General features: G+C 45.4%; 2 protein-coding genes across 7 annotated transcripts in view; both read left to right on the forward strand.

The window, feature by feature from the left end:
- Nucleotides 1-1729, forward strand: part of LOC110333411 (protocadherin gamma-B1-like) — a 3720-nt gene extending 1991 nt beyond the window's left edge. The window contains 2 exon segments of the mRNA XM_029546776.1: nucleotides 1-565; nucleotides 985-1729. The exon segment at nucleotides 1-565 is cut by the window's left edge and continues 124 nt beyond it. Coding sequence (XP_029402636.1) covers nucleotides 1-565; nucleotides 985-999 — 580 coding nt within the window. The 3' untranslated portion in view covers nucleotides 1000-1729.
- The window catches only part of LOC110333163 (protocadherin gamma-A4), a 180751-nt gene that overhangs the window by 21159 nt on the left and 144311 nt on the right, over nucleotides 1-15281 (forward strand). The window contains exon 1 of one of the 6 annotated variants that reach the window (XM_021214661.2): nucleotides 2592-5501. The exons of 3 other annotated variants lie outside the window; for them this stretch is intronic. In XM_021214661.2, coding sequence (XP_021070320.1) covers nucleotides 3084-5501 — 2418 coding nt within the window. In that variant the 5' untranslated portion in view covers nucleotides 2592-3083. Of the gene's footprint in view, nucleotides 1-2591; nucleotides 5502-6471; nucleotides 10222-11758; nucleotides 14736-15281 lie in introns of those variants that run through there. 2 more of the 6 variants (XM_021214664.2, XM_021214656.2) reach the window with 2 other exon arrangements.

The raw sequence follows: 15281 nt of genomic DNA on the forward strand, positions 1-15281 counted from the left end.
CCTGGGGCTGCGCACAGGCGAGGTGCGCACAGCGCGTGCCCTGGGAGACAGGGACTCAGCGCGGCAGCGCCTTCTGGTCGCTGTGCGTGATGGTGGACAGCCACCGCTCTCTGCTACAGCCACGCTGCACCTGATCTTCGCTGACAGCCTACAGGAGGTCCTGCCAGACCTCAGCGATGACCCTCTACCATCTGACCCCCAGAGTGAGCTGCAGTTTTACCTGGTGGTGGCCTTGGCCCTGATCTCAGTACTCTTCCTCCTGGCGGTGATTGTGGCTATTGCCCTGCGTCTGAGACACTCCTCCAGATCGGCTGCCTGGGGCTGCTTTCAGCCTGGCCTCAGCCAGAAGTCTCAACCTGTGGTTCCTCCCAACTACAGCGAGGGGACATTACCCTATTCCTATAATCTATGCGTTGCCTCACATTCTACGACTATGGCGGGGTTTAATTTTCACCACGTGGCACCAGAGGTTGCTCCCCCTCAGGATCTCCTGTGTGATGATCCCTCTGTGGTTGTATGTGGCAATAATGAAGATCCCAAAATCTCGGACGACTCTTCTTTTCAGGTAAGTTTCTACAGAGCAACTTAAAATTTATTTGCTGTATTTGCTTCTCAATCGTGCACACATTTGTCAATTTCGGACATGTTTTCATAGTTTGGGGGCTATTTAGTGGAAGACATGTCATAGATGCGTAAAGATTGGCTGTTGGTTGCTCAGTCATCTTGGAGATTACCTGATTACCAGTTTCAGTCTTTACTGTTGGTGTTTCTGTGTGGCTAACAAATCTTGCCAGAGACTATTTCCTATAAGTCAACACTCAATAATATTAGTGTCCTTTCTTACTTGATTCATGAGACTGAATTTTAAAGTAATCTTTAATTCTTTATAAGCATGTTGATATTTCTTTCTGCCTAAATTAAAGTTTATGGTCAATTACTTTTCTTGCTTGATCAACGTTTGTTTGTTTGTTTGTTTTGAGACAGGCTCTCTCTGTGTAGCCTTGGCTGTCCTGGAACTCAATCTGTAGACCAGGCTAAGCATCAAACTCACCACAGAGCTGTGCCTGCCAAGAGCTGGGATTCACAAGCACTGCCACACCCCTCTGCTTTACAACCTTTTACTGCAACACATCCAGTGATCCAAAAAGTCCGCCTGTTAGCACTTATTTGCCTTACCACAAGTACCTAAGATGACCACATTTTATATTTGGATCACTAATTTTGGGTCAATATTATTCTCATTTATTTCACTCAAGTTTCTCTTCACGTTTATTTAGGGAGGTAAGGCACACATGTGCCGTGGGGAGCATGTGGAGGTTAAAGGACAATGTGGGCATCTGTTCTCTACTTTCAAGTGTGGAACCCCCAGGATCAAACTCCTCTGATTCTCAGACTTGCTGAAAAAACGTGTACCACCGGGGCCATCTTGTCTACCCCTCCATGGGTCTTTGACAATTCCTTAATCATTTGTGTCTTGCGCTTTCTAATTCATCATCATTATAGTAAGGACTGTGATGATCTTTCTATTTATGAGGCATTTACATCTTTTCCATTATTTTAGTATAGATTTCTGTGAGTCAGATCTACGGCATTTTGATATTTTCGGGCATATTGTCAATTATTTTCAACACACATCATTTTAATCCCCTGACTCCTGAGCATTTAATATATCTTTGAAGGATTGTGAAAAACACATTTAACTTACTTTCTCAAAGACTAAGGTTTTAATTCTGCATAATTAATATAGGCTTTCATGACTCCTTAAAAGTTTAGTCATTTCCGTGTGTTAACTGTTAATGGAGGAATAGTTTAAAGAGCCATGACTTCTTGAGTTATCGCAGATAAGGAAGCTGTGAACCATGTGATGAAGGTGATGCTTCCTTGGCTATCAGCATAGTTCCGTTTCCTGGCTATTGCTGAAATCCATGGTAAAGCAATTTAATGCAGTGGTTAAAAAATAGATTGATGATGATAAAATGAGACCGCTGGGTCTGTCTTATATGAGAGAAACTCCTGACATAGCTCTGGCTGTCCTCAAACTCACAGAGATTCACCTGTCTCTTGAGTACTGAAACCAAAGGTGTGTGACACCACACCTGGTCTGAAATATCCTAACATCTCTTCAGCTTAACTTCCTTGCCTTGGTGCTGTCGTTTAATTTAATATTTGTTTGCCCTTTATTTGAATTTGATTTGCATTGGTAATTGACTCATTAAACATTGGCACATGTTTTAGTCTATGAAAGTTGCTGTTGTAAAGCCTGAGGACGCATTCTGAATCTGGCGGCAGTAACATGGTGTATAACCTACAATGTCCTGTGTACAGAACTATTTTACTCCACACCTAGAATTTTGCCCCTATATTCATTTGCACAAGGGTAAGAGTTTCTCTTGAGCAGCTGGCATCTTTTCTGCAATGGAACTGAACAATTATCCAAGACTTCCAAAGGGCGAACTCGTGAGGAAACTTGCTTCTACAATAAATAGGTTATAACTAGAGCTGCCCCTCCAGGCTCCATGGACCACTCCACCCCTCCCTTTTCTCTACTCTTCATATCTACCCCTGTTCCTGCGAGGAATGGCTGTGTCCCTCATTCAATACAGAGAACTGGAAATGATGTTGGGAGATGAGCAATGCAACAACTGAAAGGAGGTAGAAAACAATACATTCCACCATATTATTTCTCAGGTTAATTGACATAGTTTGGTGTATAAGAGGCTTTAGGTAATTCCAGGATTTTTGTTGCACATGAAACAACACAGTTTTGATCTTTATTCGCCTTTAGAGTAGTGGGTTTAGGATGTGTGTGCTGGAGTTTGATCAAAAATGTTGTTGCAATAACAGCTTAGTACTCTGGGTGTCGCTGTTCACCACTCAGGGGTGAAAATCAGGTATTTAGTAAGACCAGGATTTCCGGAGCACAAAGGACTGGTGATGATCTTAAAGAAAGCAGCAATCTGGACTCCAGGAGCACCAGCGTCCAACAGTACAAGAACATTATCTTGAAACCCAAAGATTGTGGGGTTCATCAGATCTGCACAGACTCAACGCCCAAGCTCAGGACCCTCTGCGGCGGAAATGCAATGGCGGCTCCTTACGGATCAGACCGCAGGGGACTAATCTGGATCTGCATTTTCCTTGGATCCCTATGCGACATCCGCGCGGAACAGATCCGGTACTCTGTGCCAGAGGAGCTGGAAAGGGGCTCTGTGGTGGGTAATCTCGCCGCGGACCTGGGGCTGGAGCCTGGGAAACTGGCAGAACGCGGAGTCCGCATCGTCTCCAGAGGTAAGACCCAGCTCTTTGCTCTGAACCCGCGAAGCGGCAGTTTGGTGACAGCAGGGAGGATCGACAGGGAAGGGCTCTGTGACAGATCCCCAAAGTGTACCGCAAATCTGGAGATTCTCCTAGAGGATAAAGTGAGGATTCTAGCCATAGAAGTGGAGATTATCGATGTTAATGATAATGCCCCCAGCTTTGGAACACAGCAGAGGGAAATAAAAGTCGCTGAAAGTGAAAATCCTGGGACAAGATTTCCTCTTCCTGAAGCTTTTGATCCGGACATAGGGGTGAACGCCTTGCAGGGTTACCAGCTCAGCTCCAATGATCACTTCTCCCTGGATGTGCAAAGTGGACCGGATGGGATTAAGTATCCAGAGCTAGTGCTGGAAAATGCCTTAGACCGCGAGGAAGAAGCCGTTCATCACCTGGTTCTCACCGCCTTCGACGGAGGCGACCCGGTTCGCTCTGGTACTGCCACAATCCAAGTAACACTCGTGGACACCAACGACAATGCTCCTGTATTCACTCAGCCAGAGTACCACATTAGTGTGAAGGAGAATTTGCCTGTAGGCACCCGGCTACTTACCATAAAAGCCACTGACCCGGATGAAGGAGCCAACGGAGAACTGACGTATTCTTTCCGAAACATAAGAGAGAAAATATCCCAGCTCTTCCAGCTGAATCCTCTGACTGGGGACATTACAGTGTTGGGGGAGCTGGATTATGAAGACTCTGGATTCTACGATGTTGATGTAGAAGCCCATGATGGGCCTGGTCTTCGAGCCAGAAGTAAGGTACTGGTGACAGTTCTGGATGTAAATGACAATGCTCCGGAAGTCACAGTCACCTCTCTCACCAGCTCTATCCAAGAAGCTTCTTCCCCAGGCACAGTGATTGCACTCTTCAATGTGCACGACAGTGACTCTGGAGAGAATGGCCTTGTCACTTGTTCTATTCCAGATAATCTTCCATTCAGACTGGAAAAGACCTATGGAAATTATCATCGGTTGTTGATACACAGGACTCTGGACAGGGAAGAAGTCTCTGACTATAACATTACGATAACTGCCACCGACCGGGGAACTCCACCTCTGTCTACAGAGACTTATATCTCATTGCAGGTGGTGGATATTAATGACAACCCGCCCACCTTCACCCATGCCTCCTATTCTGCTTACATTCCAGAAAACAACCCTAGAGGAGCTTCCATCTTATCCATAACAGCCCAGGACCCAGACAGTGGTGAGAATGCCCAGGTAATCTATTCCCTGTCAGAGGACACCATCCAGGGGGCACCTCTGTCCTCCTACGTCTCCATAAACTCCAATACTGGTGTCCTTTATGCACTGCGTTCCTTTGATTACGAGCAGTTTCAAGACTTGAAGCTACTGGTGACAGCCAGGGATGGTGGGACTCCTCCACTCAGCAGCAACGTGTCCCTGAGCTTGTTTGTGCTGGACCAGAATGACAACACGCCTGAAATCCTATATCCCACCATCCCCACTGATGGTTCTACTGGTGTGGAACTGACACCTCGTTCTGCAGATCCTGGATACTTGGTGACCAAGGTGGTGGCAGTAGACAAAGACTCAGGACAGAACGCCTGGCTGTCCTACCGCTTGCTCAAGGCCAGTGAGCCAGGGCTCTTCTCGGTGGGGCTGCACACGGGCGAGGTACGCACTGCTCGGGCCCTGCTGGACAGAGATGCTCTCAAGCAGAATCTGGTGGTGACCGTGCAGGACCATGGCCAGCCCCCTCTCTCTGCCACTGTCACACTCACCATAGCTGTGTCAGACAACATTCCAGACATCCTGGCTGATCTAGTCAACATTAACACCCCCATTGACCAGGAGGATTCAGACATCACATTGTACCTGGTGGTAGCTGTGGCTGTGGTCTCTTGTGTCTTCTTAGCCTTTGTCATTGTGCTGCTGATACACAGGCTCCGTCGCTGGCACTCAACTCGCCTGCTTCAGGCTGCAGGTAATGGGTTGACATCCTTGCCTGCATCACATTTTGTGGGTGTGGATGGCGTACACGCTTTCCTACAGACCTATTCTCATGAGGTCTCACTCACAGCAGACTCTGGGAAGAGTCACCTAATCTTCCCACAGCCCAACTACGCAGACACACTCATCAGCCAGGAGAGCTGTGGGAAGAGTGATCCTCTCCTGGTATCTCAAGACTTGCTTGAAATAAAAGGAGACTCCAGTCTGCAGGTGAGTGACTCACTCCTGTAATGGATCTTACCTCACTAAAACACAGACATGAGGGTTTGTAAAATGCTTCCAGTTGTATGTGTATTGTGTCAAGAATATGCATTTCTTTAGTAATAGCCCCTTGCTTTAAAAAGAATAAGTAACTATCGTCACTATTCTCTCCTTCCTCTATGAGAATCCAAAGGACCAAATTCAGGAGGGCAGGTGTAGTAGCCAATGGTTTTTGCCACGGAGGCATTTTACCACACCTAACCTGAATTTTTTAAGTTCCCTTTATTACATTAGACTATTCTTTGCTTGGAGTTTACTTCTCTTTCCTTGGAAGGGTTTCTTTTTCATTATAATTATACAATGATGATTTATATGTAGTGAAAAATATTTAAGCTTTAGCTATAACATCAACTTCTCCATGGAATGGTATACTCCCAATAATTTTCTATGCAAGGTCTGACTATCTAACATAGGCTGGTCTTTAACTCAGTATGTAGCCTACCCAAGATGACCTGCAGTTTGCAATTCTCTTTAAGTGCTAGAATTACAAGTGTGTGCCACTATGCCCAGCTCAAGCATTTTATTGTTGCTGATACAAAGTATACCAGAGTATCTGATACCTTTGTTATAACTTGATTATTACCCAAAAAAATGCCTATTTTATTTCACTCATATAAATAAGTTATAGTAATTTTCATAATTTCTAAATTCCCCATTAGGACATCACCATTGAGTCCCAACAAAACAGAATTTCTTTAAATCTCTCTGGTTTTCATCAGGTAAACCTCTTACAATGGTTGACTGACTTGGATTCTGGACTTTTTGTTTTGTTTTGTTTTGTTTTCCGAGACAGGGTTTCTCTGTATAGCCCTGGCTGTCCTGGAACTCACTCTGTAGACCAGGCTGGCCTCAAACTCAGAAATTCGCCTGCCTCTGCCTCCCAAGTGCTAGGATTAAAGGCGAGCGCCACCACGCCCAGCTCTCTGGACTGTTATTATTGTTAGTACTTAGTCAGTTGACCTCATTCCCACCTGTCAAAATCTCTGCAAATTATTCTTGGAAGGTTTACCACTGTGTGACCTGGGATGAGACAAAGTATCCTCTGATATGACATAAAGCATTTTGTGTCATATGCAACACTTTTATTTCCTGAGCCTTCATATAGTTCTAAGTAAGTTAATCCAGAATTAATGAAAATCTATACACAATGCATGGGGTTTCTGAAAGTGACCATTGTATCAAGATGATGAGATGTGACTCAGTATGAAAGGAGAGTTGATTCTATGTGGTTTTGTATTGGTGTGAAGCTGTGTACAATACACAGAGTAGGTAGGAATGAGACATGATAACAGGTTGATTCTGGGCAAAGAAAGAGATAATAAACGAATTCTGGGAGAGTCTATCTGATGACACATTACTCCAAACACTGGTGACAAAATATAACTCCAACGTGTTCAGTTGACCTAAACTTTGGTAAAACACACTCAGATATTGGCATTAGGAATATATTTTGGCAGAGTGATATATGTCATGGATTTAGAGAACAGTAAATAATAACTTGCTATCATAAGTTCCTGGGATTTTTAAAAATAATGCTGTTTATTTAAATAATAATTTGCTAACACAAGGTACTGTTTGTCCATATGGTAGGCCACTACATGAGAAATAAATGCAGAAATTTATGTATTGGTGTGAAGTGAAATAGTTTAATGAGAGTCCAGAGAAGAAGTGCACATTTGTGTGTATGGACTGAGTGAAAGAAGTGAGATGGAGAAGCTTATGGTGTAATGCTTCTGTTTGATTGCAAGGAGGGGTGGGATACTATTCATTTAAATGTGGGGACGCACTACCCAAAACATACACAAGAAACCTAGAACTCATTCCACTTGAAAGAAATGTGCTACATGATTCATAGGTGATCATAAGGACCTATACTATATGTAACTTCTTAATTTGGAACAATTTCAATATATTACCCTTTTAAAATAAATAAATCATCATAAATTTAAAAACAACAAACACAAAAACAACAAAAACCAACCAAACAAACCAAAAACAAACAAATTTTTCAAACCTTTGCTTGACTTTGTTGCAATTTCTGAGAAAACCTCTGAGCGTCGCTGTAGGTCAAAAGAAGAGAGAGACCATTTCCCAGACGCGTTAGGAGACTGGGAGAGTAACTTCCTGTACAAACCAACCATAGAGGAGAGCCAGTACGCACCTAGTACAGCAAACACCAACAAGAAAAGTGGCCCTAGGTGGATTTGGCCACCCTCACCAACAAAGGAACAGAGCGGCAGCGCGAGCCAGGAGGATGAGGAGGGGCTCTGGGAGCGGCCTGGCCCGGTGGCTGCAGGTACTGTCGCCTTTCCTGCTGCCTTTGCTCCACGGAGCTCTCGCGGATCAGATCCACTACTCCATTCCCGAGGAGCTGGGCAAGAACTCGATGGTAGGAAACCTCGCAAAGGATCTGGGGCTCAGTGTCCAGAATCTGCCCACCCGGAAGCTAAGGGTCAGCGCAGAGAAGGATTATTTTACTGTAAATCCAGACAGTGGGGACTTACTTGTGGGTGACAGAATAGATAGAGAGCAGGTTTGCGGGAAGCAGCCTCAGTGTGTTTTGGAGTTTGATATTGTCGCTGAGAAGCCCTTAAATATTTTCCACGTAGCTGTAATTCTTCAGGATGTGAACGACAATGCTCCTCTATTCAAACAGAGTGAGGTTGATTTAAATATTGGAGAGTCCACCAGACCAGGTAAAACATTTCCATTGGATCCAGCCCTCGATTTAGATGCTGGTTCTAATTCGCTGCAAAAATACTATCTCACTGACAATGAATACTTTGAAGTCACGGAGAAAGAGACCCCAGATGGACATAAATATCCTGAGTTGATTCTAAAACGTTTTCTGGACAGAGAAGAGCATAATTTTCACCAACTGATCCTCACTGCTGTGGATGGTGGGAATCCTCCCCGAAGTGGCACCACCCAGATCCGAATCCAAGTCACAGATGCCAATGACAATCCGCCAGTTTTCAGCCAGGATGTGTTCAGAGTCACCCTTCGGGAGGATGTGCCACCAGGCTTCTCCGTGCTTCAGGTGACAGCCACCGACCAGGACGAGGGCGTCAATGCAGAAATCACCTACTCTTTTCACAATGTGGGTGAACAAGTGGAAAGGTTTTTTAACTTAGACAAGAGAACAGGAGAAATCACGACAAAGGATAATTTGGATTTCGAGACTGCTAAGAGTTACACCCTGAATGTAGAAGCAAAAGATCCCGGAGACCTAGCATCCCATTGCAGTATCCAAGTGGAAATTCTGGATGAGAATGATTGTGTGCCAGAAGTAATTGTGACTTCAGTATTTACCCCCCTACCAGAAGATTCTCCACTAGGAACAGTCATCGCCTTGATAAAAACCAGAGATAGAGACTCTGGAGAAAATGGAGACGTCTACTGCCATGTCTCCGGAAGTCAAGAGTTTGTATTGAAATCTTCTTCGAAGAATTATTACAAACTAGTGACAGACAGAACTCTAGACCGGGAGGCGATACCGGAATACAACGTCACCATTGTAGCTACCGATAGGGGTAAGCCCCCACTCTCCTCTAACATAATCATCACTCTCCATATCTCAGACGTCAACGACAATGCACCGGTTTTTCACCAGGCCTCCTACTTGGTCCACGTGGCTGAGAACAACCCACCTGGGGCCTCCATTGCTCAAGTCAGTGCCTCAGATCCGGATTTGGGATCCAATGGCCTCGTCTCCTACTCCATCATAGCCAGCGACCTAGAGCCAAGGGCACTGTCGTCCTTCGTGTCCATGAATCAGGTCAGTGGAGTGGTGTTCGCACAGCGCACCTTCGACCACGAGCAGCTGCGCTCCTTCCAGCTGACACTGCAGGCGCGCGACCACGGATCGCCCGCACTCAGTGCCAACGTGAGCATGCGCGTGCTGGTGGGCGACCGCAACGACAATGCGCCACGCGTGCTGTATCCCACGCTTGAGCCCGACGGCTCTGCGCTCTTCGACATGGTGCCACGCGCTGCCGAGCCCGGATACCTGGTCACCAAGGTGGTGGCTGTGGATGCAGACTCAGGACACAATGCCTGGCTGTCTTACCACGTGCTGCAGGCCAGCGATCCCGGGCTCTTCAACCTGGGGCTGCGCACAGGCGAGGTGCGCACAGCGCGTGCCCTGGGAGACAGGGACTCAGCGCGGCAGCGCCTTCTGGTCGCTGTGCGTGATGGTGGACAGCCACCGCTCTCTGCTACAGCCACGCTGCACCTGATCTTCGCTGACAGCCTACAGGAGGTCCTGCCAGACCTCAGCGATGACCCTCTACCATCTGACCCCCAGAGTGAGCTGCAGTTTTACCTGGTGGTGGCCTTGGCCCTGATCTCAGTACTCTTCCTCCTGGCGGTGATTGTGGCTATTGCCCTGCGTCTGAGACACTCCTCCAGATCGGCTGCCTGGGGCTGCTTTCAGCCTGGCCTCAGCTCTAACCTTGCGACTGGAGTTCTCCCCAATTACAATGAGGGGACTTTACCTTATTCCTACAATGTGTGTATTGCCTCACAGTCAGCTAAGACAGAGTTTAATTTTCTCAATGTGACTCCGGAAGTTGCTCCTCAGGACCTCCTCTGTGGCGGCGACGACTCTTGGGTACCAGGTACTCTTGGAGACACTGAGGTTCCATTTGTCTCGGATTCTACCTCAAAGGTGAGCTTCAATTTAATTTGGTTTTCTACTTAGGTTTCAGTGTTTCTTAATAAATCACTAACTTGGTTTTGGTGGTTTCGTTGCATATTTCATTGTCTTGCAAGTCAGTCTTGAACAGTGTTCTGCCTTAAGTACGTTAGACTTATCCAACCACGTCTTAAAGAAGGGTTTCTGTCTCAGGTGTGAGGTTTATTTGCCCATAATTAAAAGTGTCCCTAGCATGCGATGCTTGTTTTTCTTCACCCTTACAATCCTCTCCAGACCACAAAGCTCAGTCCTGTTGGTAACTTAAGAGATTCTTTTCCTATCAGGTTTCTACTCAAATTTTTGTTCTACTTCCTCTTAGACTCAGTGATTCAGTGTAAACACTCGTTACTTACTCGTTTGTGAAAATTGGCTAGGGAAGAAACACATCACTCAAGGTTATGGCTTGTTGTCAACAAAGCATCATGGGTAGGGCATTATTCGACTGACTTGTTAATAGACATTGTGGGGTTCTTTCAAGCAGAATGCCTTGAGGTTCTTGGAAGCTTTTTTCTAATTTTGGCTTTCATTTTGTGTGTATGGGTGTTTTGCCTACATGTATGTCTGTGGACCAGTGTACCAGGTCCTGGTCCCCTCAGAGACTAGAACTGGAGTTGCAGTTGATTGTTGGGAATCAAACCCAATTTCTCAGGAAGAGCAGCCATTGTTCTAAATTGTAAGCCATCTTTCAAACAGCATCCAGGTTTCTCTTTAAACAATGGGCAACATATGATGTCTGAGGTGTTTATAATGAAGAGTCAATTTTATCAATAAATTTATTAATAAAAATCATCTTCATGCAATTTAATAACTTGCTTTCAAGTAAAAGTCTACATTGAGGAAAGTTTTGCAACCTGTGCTTATGTCAATTTCTACAAAAATATCTAAAATTGTATGGTTTGTATTATTTACTCATTTATTTGTGTATTTACTTATTGATGGTGCTAGGGATCAAATCCAGGGTCACATACTTACCCAGAAAGCACTCTACCTACTAAACCATATCCCAAGTCCTAGATTATAAAATTATAGATTTCTAATTAATATCTTTGTCTATTGATGAGTTATTAGGTGACTTTGCTTTTCTCAAAGGAGGAGCTTTCTGAACTGTCTTTTTTTCTGCTACAACATTTTTTTTAAATCTGTTATCCTTCAAGGGTGGTGTCATTAAATATCTGTCTTAAAACAAATAGGACACTCATTACTTGTCAACTAAATACCTATGATTTCCTCCATGGGAGCTAAATGAAGCCCTGTCTCCTTCATTCACTATACTGGTTGCCTCTAAGATTCCCTCACAGTAAAATGTCTATACATGGTTTGAATAGTAATGGGAAGTCATAATGATACAGGTAACCCAACTCAGACTTTCTGTCAGAGATAGGGAAGCTGTTTATATTTCATAGCCTTAGACTGGAGAAAACTTTGAGAAAACTTTCTCAAAGACTTCACAAGTCTGCTGCCTATCTTTCTGCATATGACAGTATGTATGGGTCTCTCTGCAAAGATACATTGAGAGCTGGGTTTGTTTCCTTGGCACACTAATGTACTAGTAGGCAGATGTTCATAAACCTATCCTGATTTTAAAAATGAAGTCTTGACACCAACGAAGGTAAGAATTTTAATTTCTTGGTTAAACAAACTCGATGTGGATAAGACATAAAGGACTCAATGGTACATAAAATCAAATGTTTCTGGAGAAGTGGGGAAAAACTAATTATATTGACCTCAGGGTGTAGTCTTATTGTCAGAATTAAAATTTAATTAAACATAAACACTGCTACACAACAATACAGCAAAACCCTTGGAAATGAAAATAACTAAACTTAGGGAATAAAAAATAGAATTGGTGTAGTAACTGGTTAGGACTCTAAGCGTCGCTGTTCACCAGACTGGGAAAGAAGCAATCATAGAAGCGACCAGCTTCCAGCGTCCTCCGCACCAGAGACCAAACAAGCTCTTTGGGAAAACCACCATCCTTAGTCCCACTCTCCCCGGGACTTTAGAGAAATAAGGAAACATCAGGCTGAACCAGGACTAAGAGGAACGCAACTAAAGAAAAGACAATGGCAGACCCACCGAGGCGCTGGATCTGCAACGACCTGCTGACGTTCTTCATGCTGCTGGGGACGCTGTGCGCGCCAGGGAAGGGGCAGATCCGCTACTCTGTGCGGGAGGAGCTGGACAAAGGCTCCTTCGTGGGCAACATCTCCAAGGACCTGGGTCTGGAGCCCCGCGAGCTGGCGGAGCGCGGGGTCCGCATCATCTCCAGAGGTAGGTCTCAGCTTTTTTCTCTGAACCCGCGAGGGGGCAGCTTGGTCACCGCGGGCAGGATAGATCGGGAGGAGCTGTGCGCCCAGAGCGCGCCCTGTCTCGTCAGCTTTAACATCTTGGTTGAGAATAAAATGAAAATTTATGAAGTGGAAGTGGAAATTCTTGATATTAATGATAACTTCCCCCGGTTCCGCGATGAGGAGTTAAAAGTAAAAGTTAATGAAAATGCAGCTGCAGGAACACGTTTGATGCTCCCCTTTGCTAGAGATGGGGATGTGGGTGTGAATTCCCTCCAGGGTTACCAGCTCAGCTCCAACCCGCACTTCTCTCTGGACGTGAAGAGTGGATCTGACGGCCAAAAACATCCAGAGTTGGTGTTGGAACAGCCCCTGGACCGTGAGAAGGAGTCTGCTCACGACCTGATCCTCACAGCTTTGGATGGCGGAAACCCAGTACATTCCAGCACCGTCCATATCAGCGTGACCGTCCTTGACGCAAACGATAACGCACCCTTGTTTACCCAAAGCGAATATAAGGTGAGTGTTCCGGAGAACACACCTGTGGGCACTAGACTCCTCACACTCACCGCCACGGATGCAGACGAGGGAATCAACGCGAAATTGACCTTCTCTTTCCGCAACGAAGAAGACAAAATTTCTGAAACTTTCCAACTTGATTCTAATCTTGGGGAAATCTCAACTATTCAATCCCTGGACTATGAAGAATCCAGATTCTATCTCATGGAAGTGGTAGCTCAGGACGGAGGCGCTCTACTTGCCAGCGCTAAGGTGTTGGTCACAGTCCAGGATGTGAATGACAATGCCCCAGAAGTGTTACTCACCTCTCTCACCAGTTCTGTCTCTGAAGACTGTCAACCCGGAACCATAATTGCGCTTTTTAGTGTACACGATGCTGATTCTGGGGAGAATGGAGAGATTTCGTGTTCTATTCCTAAGAACCTGCCTTTCAAACTGGAAAAGTCGGTTAATAATTACTATCACCTACTAACAACAAGAGCACTGGATAGAGAAGAGACTTCAGATTATAACATCACAGTAACCGTTGTTGACCGTGGAACTCCTCCCCTGTCTACAGAAAACCACATCTCTCTGAAAGTAGCCGACATAAATGACAACCCACCCACCTTCTCTCGTCCCTTCTATTCCACTTCCATCTCAGAAAATAACCCCAGAGGTGTCTCCATTTTTTCAGTGAATGCCTATGACGCTGACAGTGGTGATAATGCCCGGGTCACTTACTCCCTGGCTGAATATACATTTCAAGAAGTGCCTGTGTCTTCCTATGTCTCCATTAACTCTGACACTGGTGTCCTGTATGCATTGCAATCCTTTGACTATGAGCACTTGAGAGACCTGCAGCTACTGGTGACAGCTAAGGACAGTGGGACTCCTCCACTCAGCAGCAATGTGTCCCTGAGCTTGTTTGTGCTGGACCAGAATGACAACACTCCTGAGATCCTGTACCCAGCTATTCCCACAGATGGCTCCACAGGTGTGGAACTGGCACCCCGCTCTGCAGAGCCTGGATATCTGGTAACCAAAGTGGTGGCAGTGGACAAAGATTCAGGACAGAATGCCTGGTTGTCCTACCGCCTGCTCAAGGCCAGTGAACCAGGACTCTTCTCAATAGGGCTTCACACAGGTGAGGTGTGCACAGCAAGGGCTCTATTGGATAGAGATGTACTCAAGCAGAGCCTGGTGGTGGCTGTCCAGGACCATGGCCAGCCCCCTCTCTCAGCCACTGTCACACTCACTATCGCTGTAGGAGATAGCATCCCGGATGTACTGACTGACTTAGGCAACCACAACACACCAGCAGAGCCCCAGGATTCAGATCTCACACTCTACCTAGTGGTATCGGTGGCAGTGGTCTCCTGTGTCTTTCTGGGATTTGTTACCGTGCTGTTGGCCCTCAGGCTGAGGCACTGGCACACGTCGCGCCTGCTTCAGACTTCCACAGGCAGATTGGCCGCCATGCCCGCCTCCCATTTTGTGGGCATGGATGGGGTACAGGCTTACCTGCAGACCTATTCCCACGAAATCTCTCTCACTACAGACTCCAAAAAGAGCCACCTGATCTTCCCCCAGCCCAATTATGCTGACAGGCTCATTAGTGAAGAGAGCTGTGAGAAGAGTGAACCTCTTCTGATACCTGATAATATACACACACACAAAGAAGAGCCCAGAGATGCTCAGGTCAGTTTTCTCTTTCACTAAGAACTGGAATGCTTTCTTCATTTGTTTTCTCCCTCGTTTTTCTGGTAGAGCCAAAATCAGATACAGTGGATCATCATTTTCTGTATTAGAGTTTAACTCTAGTTTGTTCAGTAATAGATATTTTTTCAAATTATATCTGGGACTGAATATCTTTTCTCTGTGTGTAGATGTTTTAGAAAAATCTGACAGTAGGCTTACCTTAAAAGAAAGTGATAAATATAATCATTTTCCTTTGAAAATATTGCTAGTTAAAGATAGATATTCTGTTACTAGAAGAGTTGTATTAATTCAAATCATTATATGTATTGTTCCCTTTGAGATATTTGTCTACATATCATAAGTGGACATGTTTTGTAGGCGTGGTGGTTTGAATGAGAATGGCTCTTATAGGCTCACATATCTGAGTGCTTGGTCACCAGGGAATGGAACTGTTTGAGAAGGATTAGGAGGTGTGGCTTTTTGGAGTAGCTGGTCCAGGGCCCAGTTTCTCTCTCTCTCCTCTCTCTTCTCTCTTCTCTCTCTCTC

This window comes from Mus pahari, chromosome 15 (assembly GCF_900095145.1).
Source record: "Mus pahari chromosome 15, PAHARI_EIJ_v1.1, whole genome shotgun sequence".
Lineage (NCBI taxonomy): Eukaryota > Metazoa > Chordata > Mammalia > Rodentia > Muridae > Mus > Mus pahari.